The sequence below is a fragment of the Musa acuminata genome, chromosome BXJ2-10 (genome assembly GCF_036884655.1).
Source record: "Musa acuminata AAA Group cultivar baxijiao chromosome BXJ2-10, Cavendish_Baxijiao_AAA, whole genome shotgun sequence".
NCBI lineage: Eukaryota > Viridiplantae > Streptophyta > Magnoliopsida > Zingiberales > Musaceae > Musa > Musa acuminata.
The window spans coordinates 30,468,851-30,483,942 of NC_088347.1; the positions used below are offsets into that span (position 1 = coordinate 30,468,851).

At 37.0% G+C, this 15,092-nt stretch overlaps 1 protein-coding gene across 2 annotated transcripts; it reads left to right on the forward strand.

Annotated features, from left to right (window-relative positions):
- The first annotated feature begins 1,430 nt into the window (after positions 1–1,430).
- LOC135625077 (uncharacterized) lies at positions 1,431–9,295 on the forward strand. 2 transcript variants are annotated; one of them, XM_065129379.1, is made up of 6 exons: positions 1,431–2,333; positions 2,443–3,152; positions 3,234–3,323; positions 7,891–8,043; positions 8,122–8,661; positions 8,753–9,295. In XM_065129379.1, exons 1-6 carry the CDS (start codon positions 2,225–2,227, stop codon positions 8,801–8,803), a joined length of 1,653 nt encoding a protein of 550 aa, XP_064985451.1. In that variant the 5' UTR covers positions 1,431–2,224; the 3' UTR covers positions 8,804–9,295. The 2 variants fall into 2 exon arrangements, with proteins under 2 accessions (XP_064985451.1, XP_064985450.1); XM_065129378.1 differs by having other exon boundaries at positions 7,891–8,661.
- The last annotated feature ends 5,797 nt before the right edge of the window (positions 9,296–15,092 follow it).

Consider the following 15,092-nt stretch of genomic DNA (forward strand, 5'->3'; position numbering starts at 1 on the left):
TAAGATTTGAGTTCAGAATTTTACGATAAAATGTCAAGATTTTTACGAGCCAAGTTAATTGATACATTTTGTTTTTTATGTTGGATGAAAATTTGAATCCTCTGAATTCTCAACTTATGGTAAGAGGGTTGGTATATTACTTTGAGACTAATCATAATATATTTCATTATCAGACTATTCATAATATATTTTATTATTAATATTATGTTGGATAAGGTTTAGAACTTTTAATCTTTATAAGTTAGTTTGATACATCTATCATTGTTTGTTTAATGTGTGAAATGTATCAGTTAAGATTTTAAACCCCTAGTAAGTGAATCTAGTAAATTATCACCAAATCAATATTTAAATTACTTGTGGTGATCTAACAATTGTCAAAATGCCACCTTTGAAGATTACTTGTAGCGATCTCACGATTACCACAGATTGAACCACTCTAGAGATGTATGGTTTCTGAATTCATCGACTCTGTAACAGATGCTTGTATATGATAGGTGGCCTGTTGGGAGTTTCTCCACCGATGCCCGAGTGTTCGAGTGATCGTGAATAAGCTTACAATTTTCTTGACAGATATGTTGTTGACTTTGAACAATTCTACATCTTTTGTTCAACTTGTTCGATTCAAATCCTTGATCTTCAAGGAAGGATTAGCTTCAGCGCAACTTCAATTTTGACCCCAATCTTGATTCTTAATTTGGTAATATTATTATCTTGATTTGGGATAAGACGAAGCTTGAATTTGGTTGTATCAGAAAAATATAAAAAATAAAATCATTATCCATTTTGACATTTTCATTTATTATTTTCACGCGAGAGAAAATATATAATAATAATTATAATAATTATTTGATTCAGTGGAAAAATCTTATGTATCCATCCTAAAAGTCCCAAAGAATTAGTCCCCCTTCCCCTTGTAGCTATGGATATTGATTTTGATGGGTACATAAATCATAAATAGCAAGAAATCAGAATCTCCTCAACTTCCTTTTTTTATTACTTGTTTTTTTTTTTCTCCAGCTGACTTTTCCATTTTGACTAAACAAAACAATAATCTAATAATGGCTATTATATATTATATAATAAGTTATAAGAAAACCTCATAAATTATATTTTTTAATATAATTATATATATATATATATATATACATTTGAAAAAAAAAAAACACATGAAAATCGATCTCATAGATTTATTTTCAGAAAACAAAACTAATATGATCAGTGACTCTATCAAAATTCAATCTCGTAAAAAAATTGAGATAAGAAATTATCAACCATTTATAACCGAAAAGAAAATTCTGGAAGAGTCTCGAATATCTCCCACCTCAGAAGGAGAAAAAGAAAAAAAAAGCATTCCTCGATTTCGTGATCGAATTTGGAAGGATAAGTGAACACATCAAATAAACTCTCCCCTTTGACGATTTCCCCAATTCTCCCCAATTTCATCCCTTCCCCTATAATTTCACGTCCATTTCTTCTCGGATAGAACAAAACACAGAGAGGAGTCTCCTCCTCTCTCTCCCTCTATTTCCCTCCACACACAGGAAGCAGAACCGTCCCCAACTGAACTCCCAATAGAAAAGAAATAGCAACCAAAATATATCACATAACCGCAATAGATAGAGATAAAGATTACGGGAGGAGAGAGAGAGAGAGAGAGAGAGAGAGAGAAGAGAGAAGAGGAGGAGGAGGAAGAGAAGAAGGAGAATTGGAGCAGGAGACGGACTCCGTTCCCCCTCGCCGTAAGGACACTTCGAATCTCCTCAATTTGTGCTCTAGGGTTTGATGTAGATAAATAGATTGCATTACTTGGTTGGATCTCTCGCTCCTTCCCTCCGCCGAACCGATTCTAGGGTTCTGATCTTGGGTTCGGCCTCGCGGGAATCCTTGCCCTCCGACGCGCATTGGCTCCTCCCTTCGCTTCCTGGCGTCTGGGGATTGCTTTTTGGCGGTTTCTTGATCGCTTGCTGCTTGCCCTCCTGCCGCTTTGTTCGACTGGCGGACTGATTTTGGTTCTGTCGCTTGGATGATTGGTTGATGTCGTGATTCACTCGGTTGTGTGTCGGAGATAGATATCGAAGGGCTTCGGCGTCCCGAGTGAATGCCGGGTTCTGTCATCGTTGAAACAACCTGTTTGTTCTCGATTCAGTAGGGTTTGATGGCATAGGAAGGATTGGGAAGATGGGTTCTGTGGCTTTTTGTCATCAGAGCATGGCCTGACTCGACGATGGAGCGAGGCGAGCCCACGCTTGCGCCTGAATGGTATAAAGGCTCTACCGGCAGCGCAAGTGCAAGTGGCAATTCGAACCACAGAAGTCGATCTTCATTGCATTCGGGTAATTATCAAGTGCTCTTGACATTCATTTACTTTCTTGTAGATTTGTCATTATTTTCTACATGACTAGTCTTGTAAATTCAACATGGGTGATATCTTTGTTGTTTTAGACGAGCGTGGAGCTAGGCATCCATCAAGAAACAGATCTTCGCTAAGTGCTTGTGATCTTGATGCTTCCCGTTCTTCGGCATTTTCAGATGGAAGCTTATCTTCCTTTCGCAGGAGCGTGAGCAGCAATAGTTCCTCGACTCATGATAGAGTGAACACTTCTAGTTTACGGTCATATAATAGTTTTGGTAGGAATCATCGTGATAAAGATCGAGAAAAGGAACATGATCAGCGTGAAAGAAATAGGTCATATTTGGTAGAAAATGGATCCTCTAATTATACTGATGCAAAAAATGAAAGAGACACTCTAAGACGCAACCCCTCATTCTATGGAAGGAAGAGTGAGGCTTCGTCTAAAAACTCAAGTAGCAATTTGAGTAATGGTATAATACCCGGGACAATCACTATGCACGTCAATACACAGTCCTTTGAAAAAGAATTTCCAATTCTTGGAGCCGATGACAGACAGTCGGATGTTGCCAGGGTGTCTTCTCTTGGTCTTACTACAGCATTAAATAATCTTTCTCGAACCACATCAGTGGGTATCAGGGGTGATGGTTGGACATCAGCCTTGGCAGAAGTTCCTGTCAGAGTTGGAGGCAATGGACCTGCAACCTCATCTGCCACATCTACTGCTCTAAGCAGCAGTACCAGGTTAAACATGGCTGAGGCACTGGTTCAAGCACCGTCAAATGCTCGTACTCCATCACAGGTAATTATTAGTGTCATTCTTTGCTTACTTTAAGAAAACATGGACAAAATTGATGTATCTTTCTTGATCTTTTTGCTGCAGGCATCTGTTGGTACCCAGAAGGTGGAGGAGTTCACTCGTTTACAGTACACCAAGCTAATACCCATAACACCTTCGACGCCTAAAAGCTCGGTATATTATGTTAGCCTCTTATTTGCACATGCAACACATGGCTTATTTAAATGCTCATGAGGACAATATATGTAGCTTATTTCAGTCATTATACATCCTTCTAAACAATATTTAAGCATTTTGATGTATCATCTAGACACACACACACACTAATATAAGTGCTTAGTTTTTGTCGATCTCATCATGATCTCATCCAACTTACTATTTCTTTATTAGGTGGCATGAGTAGGGCTTAAAGGTTATTCACATTTTTTAAAATTAATTTAGTAATTAAGTTTCAACTTGTTAGCAACTAAATAATCTTTTTTAAAAATGACTATCTATATATATAATACCAAGCAACTGATATTGCTCTGAAAAGCATGAGAGATGATTAATGTCAATTAGAATCCCAGATGTCCTGCTTGTCAAGCCTTTGCTAAGTTAAGAAACATTTTATTCACTGCAACTATTTTGTATATTGGGATATGAAAGCCATATTCCTCTGTCAGGGTCAGTCTGCTTGATGTATATATGGTGTATGTTTTTGAGTGATAAAAGGGTTTTTTTTTGTTCATATTAAAGGGATCATGTATTATGTATAGTCATTTGTTTACATAATCCTGGTTTGAATTTGAATGGCTCATGCATTTGAATGAAAAAAAAAAACAGTTTAGAGTCTTTAGACTATATTGATTAGTTTGATAGCTCCTGTTTGTCTCTTCTTTTCATTGGATGGGGGTACTCTATTTTGAAACACGTCATCTGTCACCCTGTTGTTTTCAAACGAGGCAATTCTGCTAACTGTATATCGCATTTGAATTTTGGTCTTAGGATGATCAGAAACAAGAGAGACTATTGTTGAAGGATTACATTTGATCACTTAAAAGTGTGTTATTGCTGTAACAAGCAAACAGCAAAAGATGGCCTCTATATTGAAAGAGGAGGAAAACGTTCTAGATGGTTACTAAAGGGTGAACAAGGAAAAAAAGATAAGAAAAACATGAATCAAGAGGGAAAATGTGTGAACTACAAGTCTTTGTTCCTTGCAGGGATAGTGGGATAATGATGTACACCGATACACCTCCTCATCTTATACTCAACCGATCCCCTTTTTACTTACCCTAGGGCTTAACTGGGAAAAAAGGAGAACATTATGATGGTGTCACTGCTCCAATGTTTATGCTTCAGTAACTTATCTGGCAACAGCCCAAATTTGACCTGTTAAATAATATAAACCTAAATTGTGGAGCCAGAAGATGCATCTAGAACTGGAATAGGAAGCACCCATAACTGGATAAAGATCTTCAGCTGATAGAGATTAGACTGGAATTGACTTTCACTTATATCCAAATGATCGGTCATCTACTAAACTGATTCTTGTCTCAGTTTGGTCATCCACAGATCTGTATCAGCTGATATTTATTTTTCTTATTTACAAAAAAATATATAGATACCATGTTCTTGGTTCTTTCTTTTTGGTAATATACTCAAAAAAATTGTTCATCGAATTGATTTTTTCTTTGTATTTCTGTGCTTGGTAAATTCTGTGGATGTACAGGAATTTCTGTTTGTCTAGATTCATCTAAACCTGTTTTACTGTAAATATTCACATTCTGCGCCTGTTAGTCCCAAGCTCCCAGTATGACTTATTGAGCTTCTTGTAGGAGCAACATTCCTCTTAGGACAGTTTCTTTTCCATGCTTATAATATTATTTTCTGATTTGATTTTAGTATTTCCTTATGGAGAATATACATTATAAATGTCTATCAAATGGTAGGAATTTTGTGTAATAAAATATTTACTAGTGATCTTCCAGAAGGCATAACTTTTTTGCATAGATCTCATAGTTCAATGATCTTAGAAGTTAGAACAATTCGTATCTCATGGCATTTCTTAGCTTCCAACTTTTTAAGGTTCAAAATGTTGTTTTTGTAGTTTAGTAGAATAAATATTATGTTTTTCATTTATTTTGGGTTGTACCTGAGTGAGACAAGAGTATTATATCAGTTTAGTATTAGGAAATATTCTTAGTAAGCTTGGTCTTATTTTGACATGAAAATGATTTATGAATTAATTTTAGCCAAATAGTGTAATGGAGATTAGGAGTCAATTATAGACTTCTTGCCTCTTGGAAGCCCTTTTGTGATTAGGCAGTACTGTTATGGAGTTGGTTTGTGGTTATTAGCCTATTAGGTTCAAAAGCTATGATTTAATGGATAGCTTTTTTTCATTTTTGATTCAAATACTCTCCCCACATTGGATCGATGTATTTTCTTCTCTAATAACTTATTTTCGTATCTTTTATCTTCCATTATTATTTTACTTTACGTAACATATTTTGTATCCTCTATATACCACTCTGTCATTGATTCATCCTGCATCGATATAGGAGTCACGTAATGGTGACATTAATTGCTCAAGTATTTGTTGAACCAAATCAAGAAAATGAACAATTTAAACAATTGTTGGCAGGATATAGATGGAGGATGACTCAGTTGATGCTGATAGGTTATAGACTTGATTACTAAACTTTTCCAAATTATGGCATTGTTTTTTGTTTTTTTTTTGAAAAAGCTCTTGGTATTATTATTCTTTACCTTCGACGACTCTTGCTGAAATGCTTGGTGGGGGTGGTGAAGGGTTTCCAAGAGAGATTAAATCATCAGTGCAGAATATGAGACAACGAGATAAACGGTCAAATCATAACCCAGTTAGTATGTCAAAGTATTATTGTCTACTTTTTTAAACAGGGAATGAGTCTGCATGTGCATTTGGCCTTTTCCATCAGCAAGGTCTTAGTTAGATCACACAAAGAAGGTAGATTGCCAAAATCTTAGTTGGCAATCCATCTGATGTCAACCTTATAAAGATGTTCTTAACCAAGTCAAGCTTAGGCTAAAGAGGGACTTGCCTAAGAAGCTAAAAGCTAATTGGATGATTGAATTCTTCTTTTGATTGAACTAAAGCCCCTACAAATATGGAGCTTTTTTGTAGGTCTAGGATGAGTTTAGGAGGATGGCTCAAACTTTCCTATTAGGACCATATCGCATCCAGTATTTTGGAGGAGCATGATAGTCAGTGAGCTAATGAGATCAAAATTACAAAAAGTCTAGAAGTACCTCCTTGTTGCATTTCTTCGCAACTTTATCTCGTGTTAATGTCAATGTCCATCGACACATAAAGTCTTGGAATGAACTAGCAGCCCTCTGGCCCAGCATAGCCTAGCAACCTAGTGGCTCAGTGGCGCGATGTGACGTATTGGCCCAGTGCAGCTTGGCTGTTGCAACCCAACGGGCCACAGCTCAACGCGGCCATCCCAATATAAAAAAATCCTAGCATTATCAGAACTATGTTGGTTCTGGCCAGTTGAAGGCGGTCTAGGGTGCTTCTCGATTGGTTCTGGCCTTGTTAGGACCATTTCATATTTTCTCCAAACTGATTCATGTTGGCTCAAGCTGGATTTGTATGATTTCAGTCCAGTTTATACCAGATTTTTAACGGTTCTGGTTCAAGTTGGTTCAACTAAGAATTAAGTTGGCTCAGCTCAGGTTCAGGCCAATCCTGGGGGTAGTGGGCTCAGTACCCCTCCATCTCTTGCTCTAGTGAATTTAAGGGGTTTTATTTGATGTTGTGAATTTTGTGATTAATCAATCAATCTTAGATGTAATTAATATGATATTTTTGTTGCCAGTCATTAACTAAGTTTAATCATCCGCTATTGTGAGTATAATATGCATCCTCTCTATGTTGTTGGGGGATATAGGATCTATCCGATGAAATAATGTATCTTCATCCGCTGTTCGGCATGCACCATAGGATCTATGCATAAGACTGTTGTTTAATGATTTTACATATCTCATAAGAATTGTTATCATGAATTAGAATGATTCATTAGTTTATATTTCATACATGGTTTTCTTGAAGAAAATACTTATGTTATTTTACAAGTATCCATGGCATATGAAGTGTTTAATGTAAAGTGATTGAAAATGCTTTATGATGAGTACTAAGATTGTTTCTTTGATGTTGAGGTTTCTGGGAGATTCCTATTTAGTATGATTGTTGAATTGTTTTATTTTTTCCAATAGAGGAAAATTAGGAGATCAAGTTTTGAATGTTGTTCTTGCATGAATTAAAATGTTTCAAGGAGTTTTTACTTCATTCATACATAGATGAATTGGTTTGATTTGATTTATGTTGAAATAAGTATATAAGTGATCGAGAAATATTGACATTGATTTTTTTAAGAGATATTGACACACCATATGGATTTTCTTGGTGTAAAGTCATTTCAGAGTGTAACGATAGGCAACTTGCTCCAGATCAAGAATTTCTCTGGTTTATGTCATCAGCTAATTTAAAATTCTTTGAATTTTGCATGATTGCTCTGTTAGCTTGATGAAAATTCTTAGTAGGACATGAAGATAAGTGTTGCCTGTTATGTGTATATCTTGTTAAGCTGTAAGCAATGAGTGATAATTGGAAACATGTAATGGAATGTTCCATTGGAACCTAATATAAAGTGATCAGCTACCAATTTGGTTCTGCTTGTGCACATAAGTTTCTGATGATTTTTTTGTTCAGGCTCACAATTCGTTGGAGAAATCTAAAGTTAGAGGAACAAAAAGTGGGGAATCCTGTGTTTCATTGAAGATCGGGCTCCAGTCATCATCTCAAACTGTCCATGCACCTGCTAGGTCAGATATTGTGAAAACATCTCAGGCAGGCAATCTTCAGGTTATAACCTTTTCACCAAAAAGCACTGTCAATCCAAAGCAAAAACTTGACAACAAAGGTGTTTCACCCTCTACTCAGACTTGCTATGGAGAAAAAAGACCCAACACTCAAGCTCAGAATCGTAATGATTTTTTCAATATTATACGACAGAAATCTTCACTGGATCCACCTGAGCTTAGTCAGAAAAGGTTAACGGTGAAGATGAGCGACAGTGATGCCGCTGGAGATAAAAATGTTGCCTCTGAGGGGCCCAACAAGTATCTTCTTAACAGTGAAGATGAGACTGCATCTTCAGACCCTGTTATTGCCGGATCTCTTAGTTTGTCTTCTGACCATGTTCTTCTAAAGTGCGTTAGTGATGGTGGAGATGAGAATTTATCATTGGGCCCTACTGCAGCTGTCTCCATGACTGCATCTCCTGCCGTCCGTGGAGAAGTTGGTTCATCTCCAGATTCTGTTATGACAGCATCGGTTCCAAAAAATGTTGACGAGATAATTTCAGATTTTGTTCCTTCTCCATGCGAGGAGGAAGCTACCTTTTTGGAAAGTCTTGGGTGGGATATAAATGCAGATGAAGAACCACTGACACCCGAGGAAATTGCTGAATTTTACCAGAAGGTGACTGAACTTGTTTGGATTAGTTTCTGTTTGTTAGTTTGTTTTTGGTGTGGAATTAACAGTTAACTATGGTTTCCATTTCCTTGTGTAGCATCCAGAGCGGAAGGCATTTTCGTGGCCTGGCCACCACATGAGCCAGTGAGAATGATGATGATGCTGGTTTCAGGCCACCTGTTGATGGAAGGCGACATGGATGCATAATCTTGATGAGTCACCGTTAACTGTGGCTGAGATCTCTCATTTTGTTTGGGGGGGGGATGGGGGGGGGGGGGTGGGAAGGGGAGTTTTAGATTGGCATGGTGGATTTGAAAAGGTGATGAAGAGTCCAGTTGCATTCTTCCATCTTGCTTCGAAAAGAAATGTCTACCGCAAATAAGATGCATTGTTTCAAGTCCCTGAACATGTGTATCCTGCTATGGTTAGGGTGCTTCTCAGGATTCTTTTTTGGTTTCCTTTTTGATAGATTGGTTATAGGTTAGAGATAAAAGTTGAATAGGGGGCTGTCTGATATGAGAAAGTTGCATAGTTTAAAAGCTTAGGGGTTGTCTTCTTTTTGTCCTATCTATATCATCAAAGTTGGGAAATTTCTGGTCCTCTCTTATATATCAGCACCTTGCAACAGCATATATTTTCATTTTACGTCTCTCCCGATAAGCTTAATATTATCGCAGTGGAGTCGGTGATGCTTCACTTGTTTCTCCGATGGCTAATCGCTTTCAGAAAGAGTTGTATACGCATAATGCATATATTTTTATTTTAAGATAATGGCATATATGAGCACCAACATAAATGTTTCAGATATTGAAGTATCACTAAGGATATGTCTGCAAATATATTTATATTTTTAATATACAGTAGGCGAAGGAGATTTGTGTGAATTTGTGAAATGCTTTAAGTGTGTGATAAAGATTATATATTAAATGCATTATTTGATAAAATTATATTTTTAAAAAATATTATATTTTGATATAAATAAATCGAATATATTGAATCCTATAAAAAAATTTATATGGTTCAAATATATAAATAAATAATAATATAATCATATAAATAAAATAAAATTAATTCCTAAAAAATAAATAAGATTTTATCATATATAAAATATAAATTATATTGATTTTTATTAATCTTATAATTTGAAATAAAATTATAGATAATTTTCGAAAAAAAAAAAAAAACATCAGCTTCATATAAAATCTTATAATTTTAGATAAAAATATAGATACTTACGAAATTTAAAAAATTACATCAGCATCATATAAATGCTGATAGCGAGACACTTTGGAGGCTCCTGTTTCGCGTCTCGACACGGAGAAACGAAAGAAATGGAGGGTGCGGACCCTTTTGCGAGCGGCGGAGAAAATATCCGGGTATGTAAGAAACGATTTTATGTTTTCTTGAGGTGTTTGGGTTTGGAAACTGTCGCTTGCTGTTCCTGACACGGAAACTTCTGGGACTGGGGGCTCAGAGGGAGGACGACGATGCCGATAGGTAGATCGTAGAAAGGAGCTGTCTTGCTTCGTTACTGCTGCTCTCTTTCTCGATCGTTTTTTGGGTTTTGGCGGGAAAGCGGTATGAGGTGGGCGGCGAGGCCGGACTCGCCGGAGGTGGTGAGGGTGAGCGAAGCCTTGCCCGAGTCCAGCTTCCGCGTGCTCGACTTTGTCTTCTCTCAGGTACTCTGTTCGAACTTTGCCTCTTTGTTGCTCCAAAAATCAATATATCTTCTCTTCAAAATGCTATCTTTTTTTCTTTTTCGTTGTTTTATTTGCTTGTTATTTGGGGAGGGGGAATTGTACAGATGCGTAAAAAGTACAGTAAGTTTCGACTTTGATTTGGATTTGGTCCTCTTTTGCGCACTGCAACATGTTTTTTCCTCGCTTCTTGTGAAGCTCAGAATTAGTGAATGGAGCAAAGAGGAGAAGAACATACGATCCACAGTTATGGTTTACTAGATAAGGGGCGCTTAATAAAGATGTGAGTTAATCTTGTTAATCTTCTCAACCATCAATGTAGTGAGAGAGAGAGAGAGAGAGAGAGAGAGTCACTATTAGAAAGACTACGAGAGAAACCACCGCTTTGTATATAATTTGTACGAACAAATTATTCCTTGGTTCTTCGATCCCCACATTCCTCTCTCTCTCTCTCTCTCTCTCTCTCTCTTCATGTACGAACTGATCAAGGTCGAAGAAAGAAGGTTTGGTCCATAAACAAATCAGCACAAGTTATTGAAGACTGAAGTTCAACATCAGAATGGAAATTATGGTATGCACATGAGACAGCATCCATAGTCAACTATTCAATGGAAATAACTTTGGTCAACTTAGTGGGTAGTAAACCAGATTTTGTTTATGGGTGAGTTGTGAACCTTTAAGTACTAAATTGTCTATCTGTTCTATAAATAGTGTTTTCTGAAATTGGTCCATTTAATTTGTTTCTCTTGAGACCCAGGCAAGAATATGGCTTGGAGAAGTTCTGCATATTAGATTTGAGTAGGAGACTCATATGGAGAATTGCTGCTGATGGAGAATTGCTGTACGCCTGACCTTTTTTCCTTTCATCTTATTTCTCACACCAATGATATCCATAAAATCTTATATAGGGAAATCATGGTTACAAGGTAGTATCTATTCATTTATATTCTTAACATGAACTTGAATTGATTACACATGTTTTCTTTTAAATGCATGATTTACATAAGATTTGGACATGAGACTTTTTTCTCTAAGAACATCTTAAATTTTTCGTCATTGTCATTTCATCTAAAAGCTTAAGCTAGTAGATGGGCTTCGGCCTTTAAGGTGGAGTAGTTTTGGAGAAGTTTGGAATTCTGATATTGAATGTTGCGGTAGATGTTCTTCATGTGCAAAATCTCTATATGAAGCAGAGTTTCAAATTGGAGGAAAGGAAAACCAATCTTTTTGTGTATTCAATCCTGGGACATTGCTCGCCAAAATCTTCAACTTTGTTACTCTTGTTGGTGGTCCCTCTAAAAGGTGCAGCAGCATAAAAGACCAATATGTTAATGTGGAATTTGAGTGCATAACTCAGCATGAAGAAAACCTAAATGGTAGTGCTGTGTTGGTGTATAAATTTCATGATGGAGAGTCCAGATCGAAAAATATGACATGGCGCCTACATGAAAAAGATGGCAATGTATCTCTTCTAGCATATAATAATTTTGAAGGGACAGAAAAAACAGTTTTCATGACAACTTGAATACGAATGCTGCCAGTTCTGATAATGAATATGCATTGCCAGATTATTCTATTGAAGCTGAATGGGTTTCTACAGATTTGACCTACCAAAACATTCATGATGCTGATATGGTTCTTCTTGATTCAGAGCTACCGGGTGCCTTATTGAGCTTGCTCACCAGAAGTGAAGATTCACTATGGAAAGGTGGTAAATATAAATATGAAATTATAACTTTTGGTCAGGCTTTAGATTCTGGAGAATCGTCTATACCTACTTTGGAAGTTGTCTTGGATGAAGCAGCAGACATCCGAAGTGTTGATTAACCTCATCATGACAATATCAGTGCTGAAAATTTCTTGTTCCCAGCTGTTACTTCATCCAAAGATAACACAAAGTTGAGTCTCATATCAGAGATAACTTCAGATGAACATGGCACAAACAAAAATTGGGAAAATGGGGATATTTCCCAGAATTACAGTTTGTGTATTGAATTTAAAGATGTAGGTTCAGCTTTTAGAACTAGTGAATGGATTCTACCAAGGCAGTTTGTTGCGCTTGATGATACTCAGATAACAGTCTCTGAGGGTCAAGATTTTACAGGAATATTAGATACTTTCTTGATGACTACATGCTCTGCACCTTGTTATAAAATTTTAGAGGCAGAAAGAACAATGCTTTTGGGCACAGCAATGCCGGAAAAGGCATATGTTTATAATGATGATCTACCAAGGGATACAAACCAGCAACTTAATGATTTAGAAGTGCGTAGAGATGAAGATGCCGTAATTGATAGTGTATCGACTGTAAATTGAGCTTGTACCAACTTGATCAGTGCTTGGAGTGAATTGAGACCAGACAACCCTGTCACAGAAAATGAACCTGAGATGGTAATGGACATGGATGGACAAAGTAATAGTTTATATCATGATCCACAAGAAGCAAACAGAGATTTAATGGTTGAAGTTGGATCAAACATCTTCGGGAAAAAGATTGGACAGAATAGATCCAACCATCATAAGGAGCACGAGAACACCTTCGAATCTTTCAGAGAAAGCAGTTCAGATTTGATTGGATTGGATACTAATTATGAGCATTCAATGTCCTGCTTCTACCACTGATGATTCATGCATGTCAACCGATTGTGGGCTATACAGTGAACAAACTCTTCTTATGGAACTAAAAAATAATGAACATTTACATTCATCAGTACCCACTGCAGTGTTTTCTGTTCATGACTCTAGTCCTCTGTGCCTGCAGCATTCAGATAAAATTGTTCTAAACAATGCATACAAGACCTCCCCACAAATGATGAACAATATTGGAGGGAGAAATATCATTAATAACCTTGATAAAAAATCAAAATGAGATTTGTCGGTTGGTGACTGGAGGAGTTGAAGTGACTAAGAACTTTCAAGTACCCTGCAACTGTTTCTCAAAAGATGCTCCTTGTATGGAATATATGGGCTACATCACCTGAACTCTTTGTACTTCTGAACCTGGTGATTGTTCTGCTACTGTTCATACTGGTGCTCCGGCAAACTTTTAGCGATGACCACACTAGGACTCAAGCAAGTTCGCCGTGCTCAAATCCTGGAATTCTAGCTGAAGAGAAAGGTGATGCCTATGTTGAGACAAACTTGCAGGTTAGGTATCAAGCTCATCATCTCATGCATGATGTTAGCATGAGTATAAACCACACAGTTCCAGATTCTACTGAAGAAAGAGACGACGTGAAGCTGTGGTAAAAGCAATGAGGGAACTGTAGCTGCAACAAGAAACCCGAGAAAGAAGGTGCACAAGTCGATCTCTGGTAGCGTCACATTGATCGGTGCACTGCTTGTTCTCCTTCATCTGAGGTATGATATCGTTGTTGTGCGAGAAATAGGAGGCTGTAAATTTCTAAGCATTCATCATGGTTCTTTCGAAATCTCGGATTTCTTTTGTATAGGAGAAAGAGAGAGAAAGAGAAAGTTTGCCGCACTATTGTTTCTCTACAAAATAAAGAAACATGTCAAGAACTTTACACACAAGACAAGATGGAGATCGGAAGAAGCTTAAGCTTTAAGGCCAGAATAGACTCCACTTGAAGCAGGAGTTGGTCTTCAACGTCTTGCTGTAAATTAGAAATAACATGGAGAACGAAATAGCTGCACATCTAATAGAATCTACATTGTCTGATGACCATATTTCAAGTGCTCCAACAAGTTTTTGAGACACCACTTGCACTGTGTTTGACAATCCACAACGTTGCCATGGAAAGCTGCTGTGTTTGACTATCTACAAGTTATTGGTCATTTTTTCAATTGATAGGTTTCTCTGTAGTGACAAACTTGATGATATCAATTACCAGAACTATTATTTTGACTACCGCCAACAATGTTCCGGATTGCATTGAAAGATATCAAAGATTGGCTGGAATTCTCATCATGGAGTTTGATACCACTATTTACACCTAAGCACATCTCTCTTCAAAACTTTCTAATGATCATGTTTGAGTACTGTGTATGCCACAACTTTATCTGATGAGTCCCTTTAATTTTGTCCAGTATAGCTCAAGTTAATTAGAGTATATCTGTTAGACTAATGTGTTTTTCAAGGAACTAAATCAATAAGTTTGTTTACATGGCAGTAGTTATGTCATGTTGACTAATTCATGATCTTATTAAATGTCTATAAATTAATGTTAACCTTATTGTGGTTAATGAATTAGCATATGTGAAGAATCCTAGTATTTGGAGGGATATGCCCCTGCACTCTTTAATTGGTGTGTGTTGTGTGTATATATATATATATATATATATATATATATATATATATATATATATATATATATATATATATATATATATATATATATATATATATATATATATATAAACACCCAAAAAAGGCAATGGTTGATTAAACGGATTAGAAAATATGCTCAGAATATTTCACGAATATGTTGGAAGGTCTAAAACGCTCCATGCTGAGAAGAACGCTTTCCCATTGGCCCGAGGTCATGGGTCCCACAAAGGATCCACTGACACGTTGGGAGGGAGTTCTTTTGCCTACTCGGGGAACGCGGGATCCGACGCGTGGGTCAGTGAAGGGGATCTGATCTTTGAGTGGGCCCTGGCACGTTGTGTCCGTTTGTGAGAGGTCGCGCAGGAGGAGAACGTTTTGGGGACGTTTCGGTGGTGGTAGTAATAAAGTGTCTGTCGTCGGGGGTTGCGTGACGAGAGATCTCTCTCCGA

Bases quoted from the DNA above. Each gene is read 5' to 3' on its own strand.
- LOC135625077 (XM_065129378.1), top strand. From the start codon at position 2,225: ATGGAGCGAGGCGAGCCCACGCTTGCGCCTGAATGGTATAAAGGCTCT. The intron at 3,153-3,233 runs GTAATTATTAGT...TTTTTGCTGCAG, and splicing joins ATGCTCGTACTCCATCACAG to GCATCTGTTGGTACCCAGAA. The intron at 8,662-8,752 runs GTGACTGAACTT...TTCCTTGTGTAG, and splicing joins TTGCTGAATTTTACCAGAAG to CATCCAGAGCGGAAGGCATT.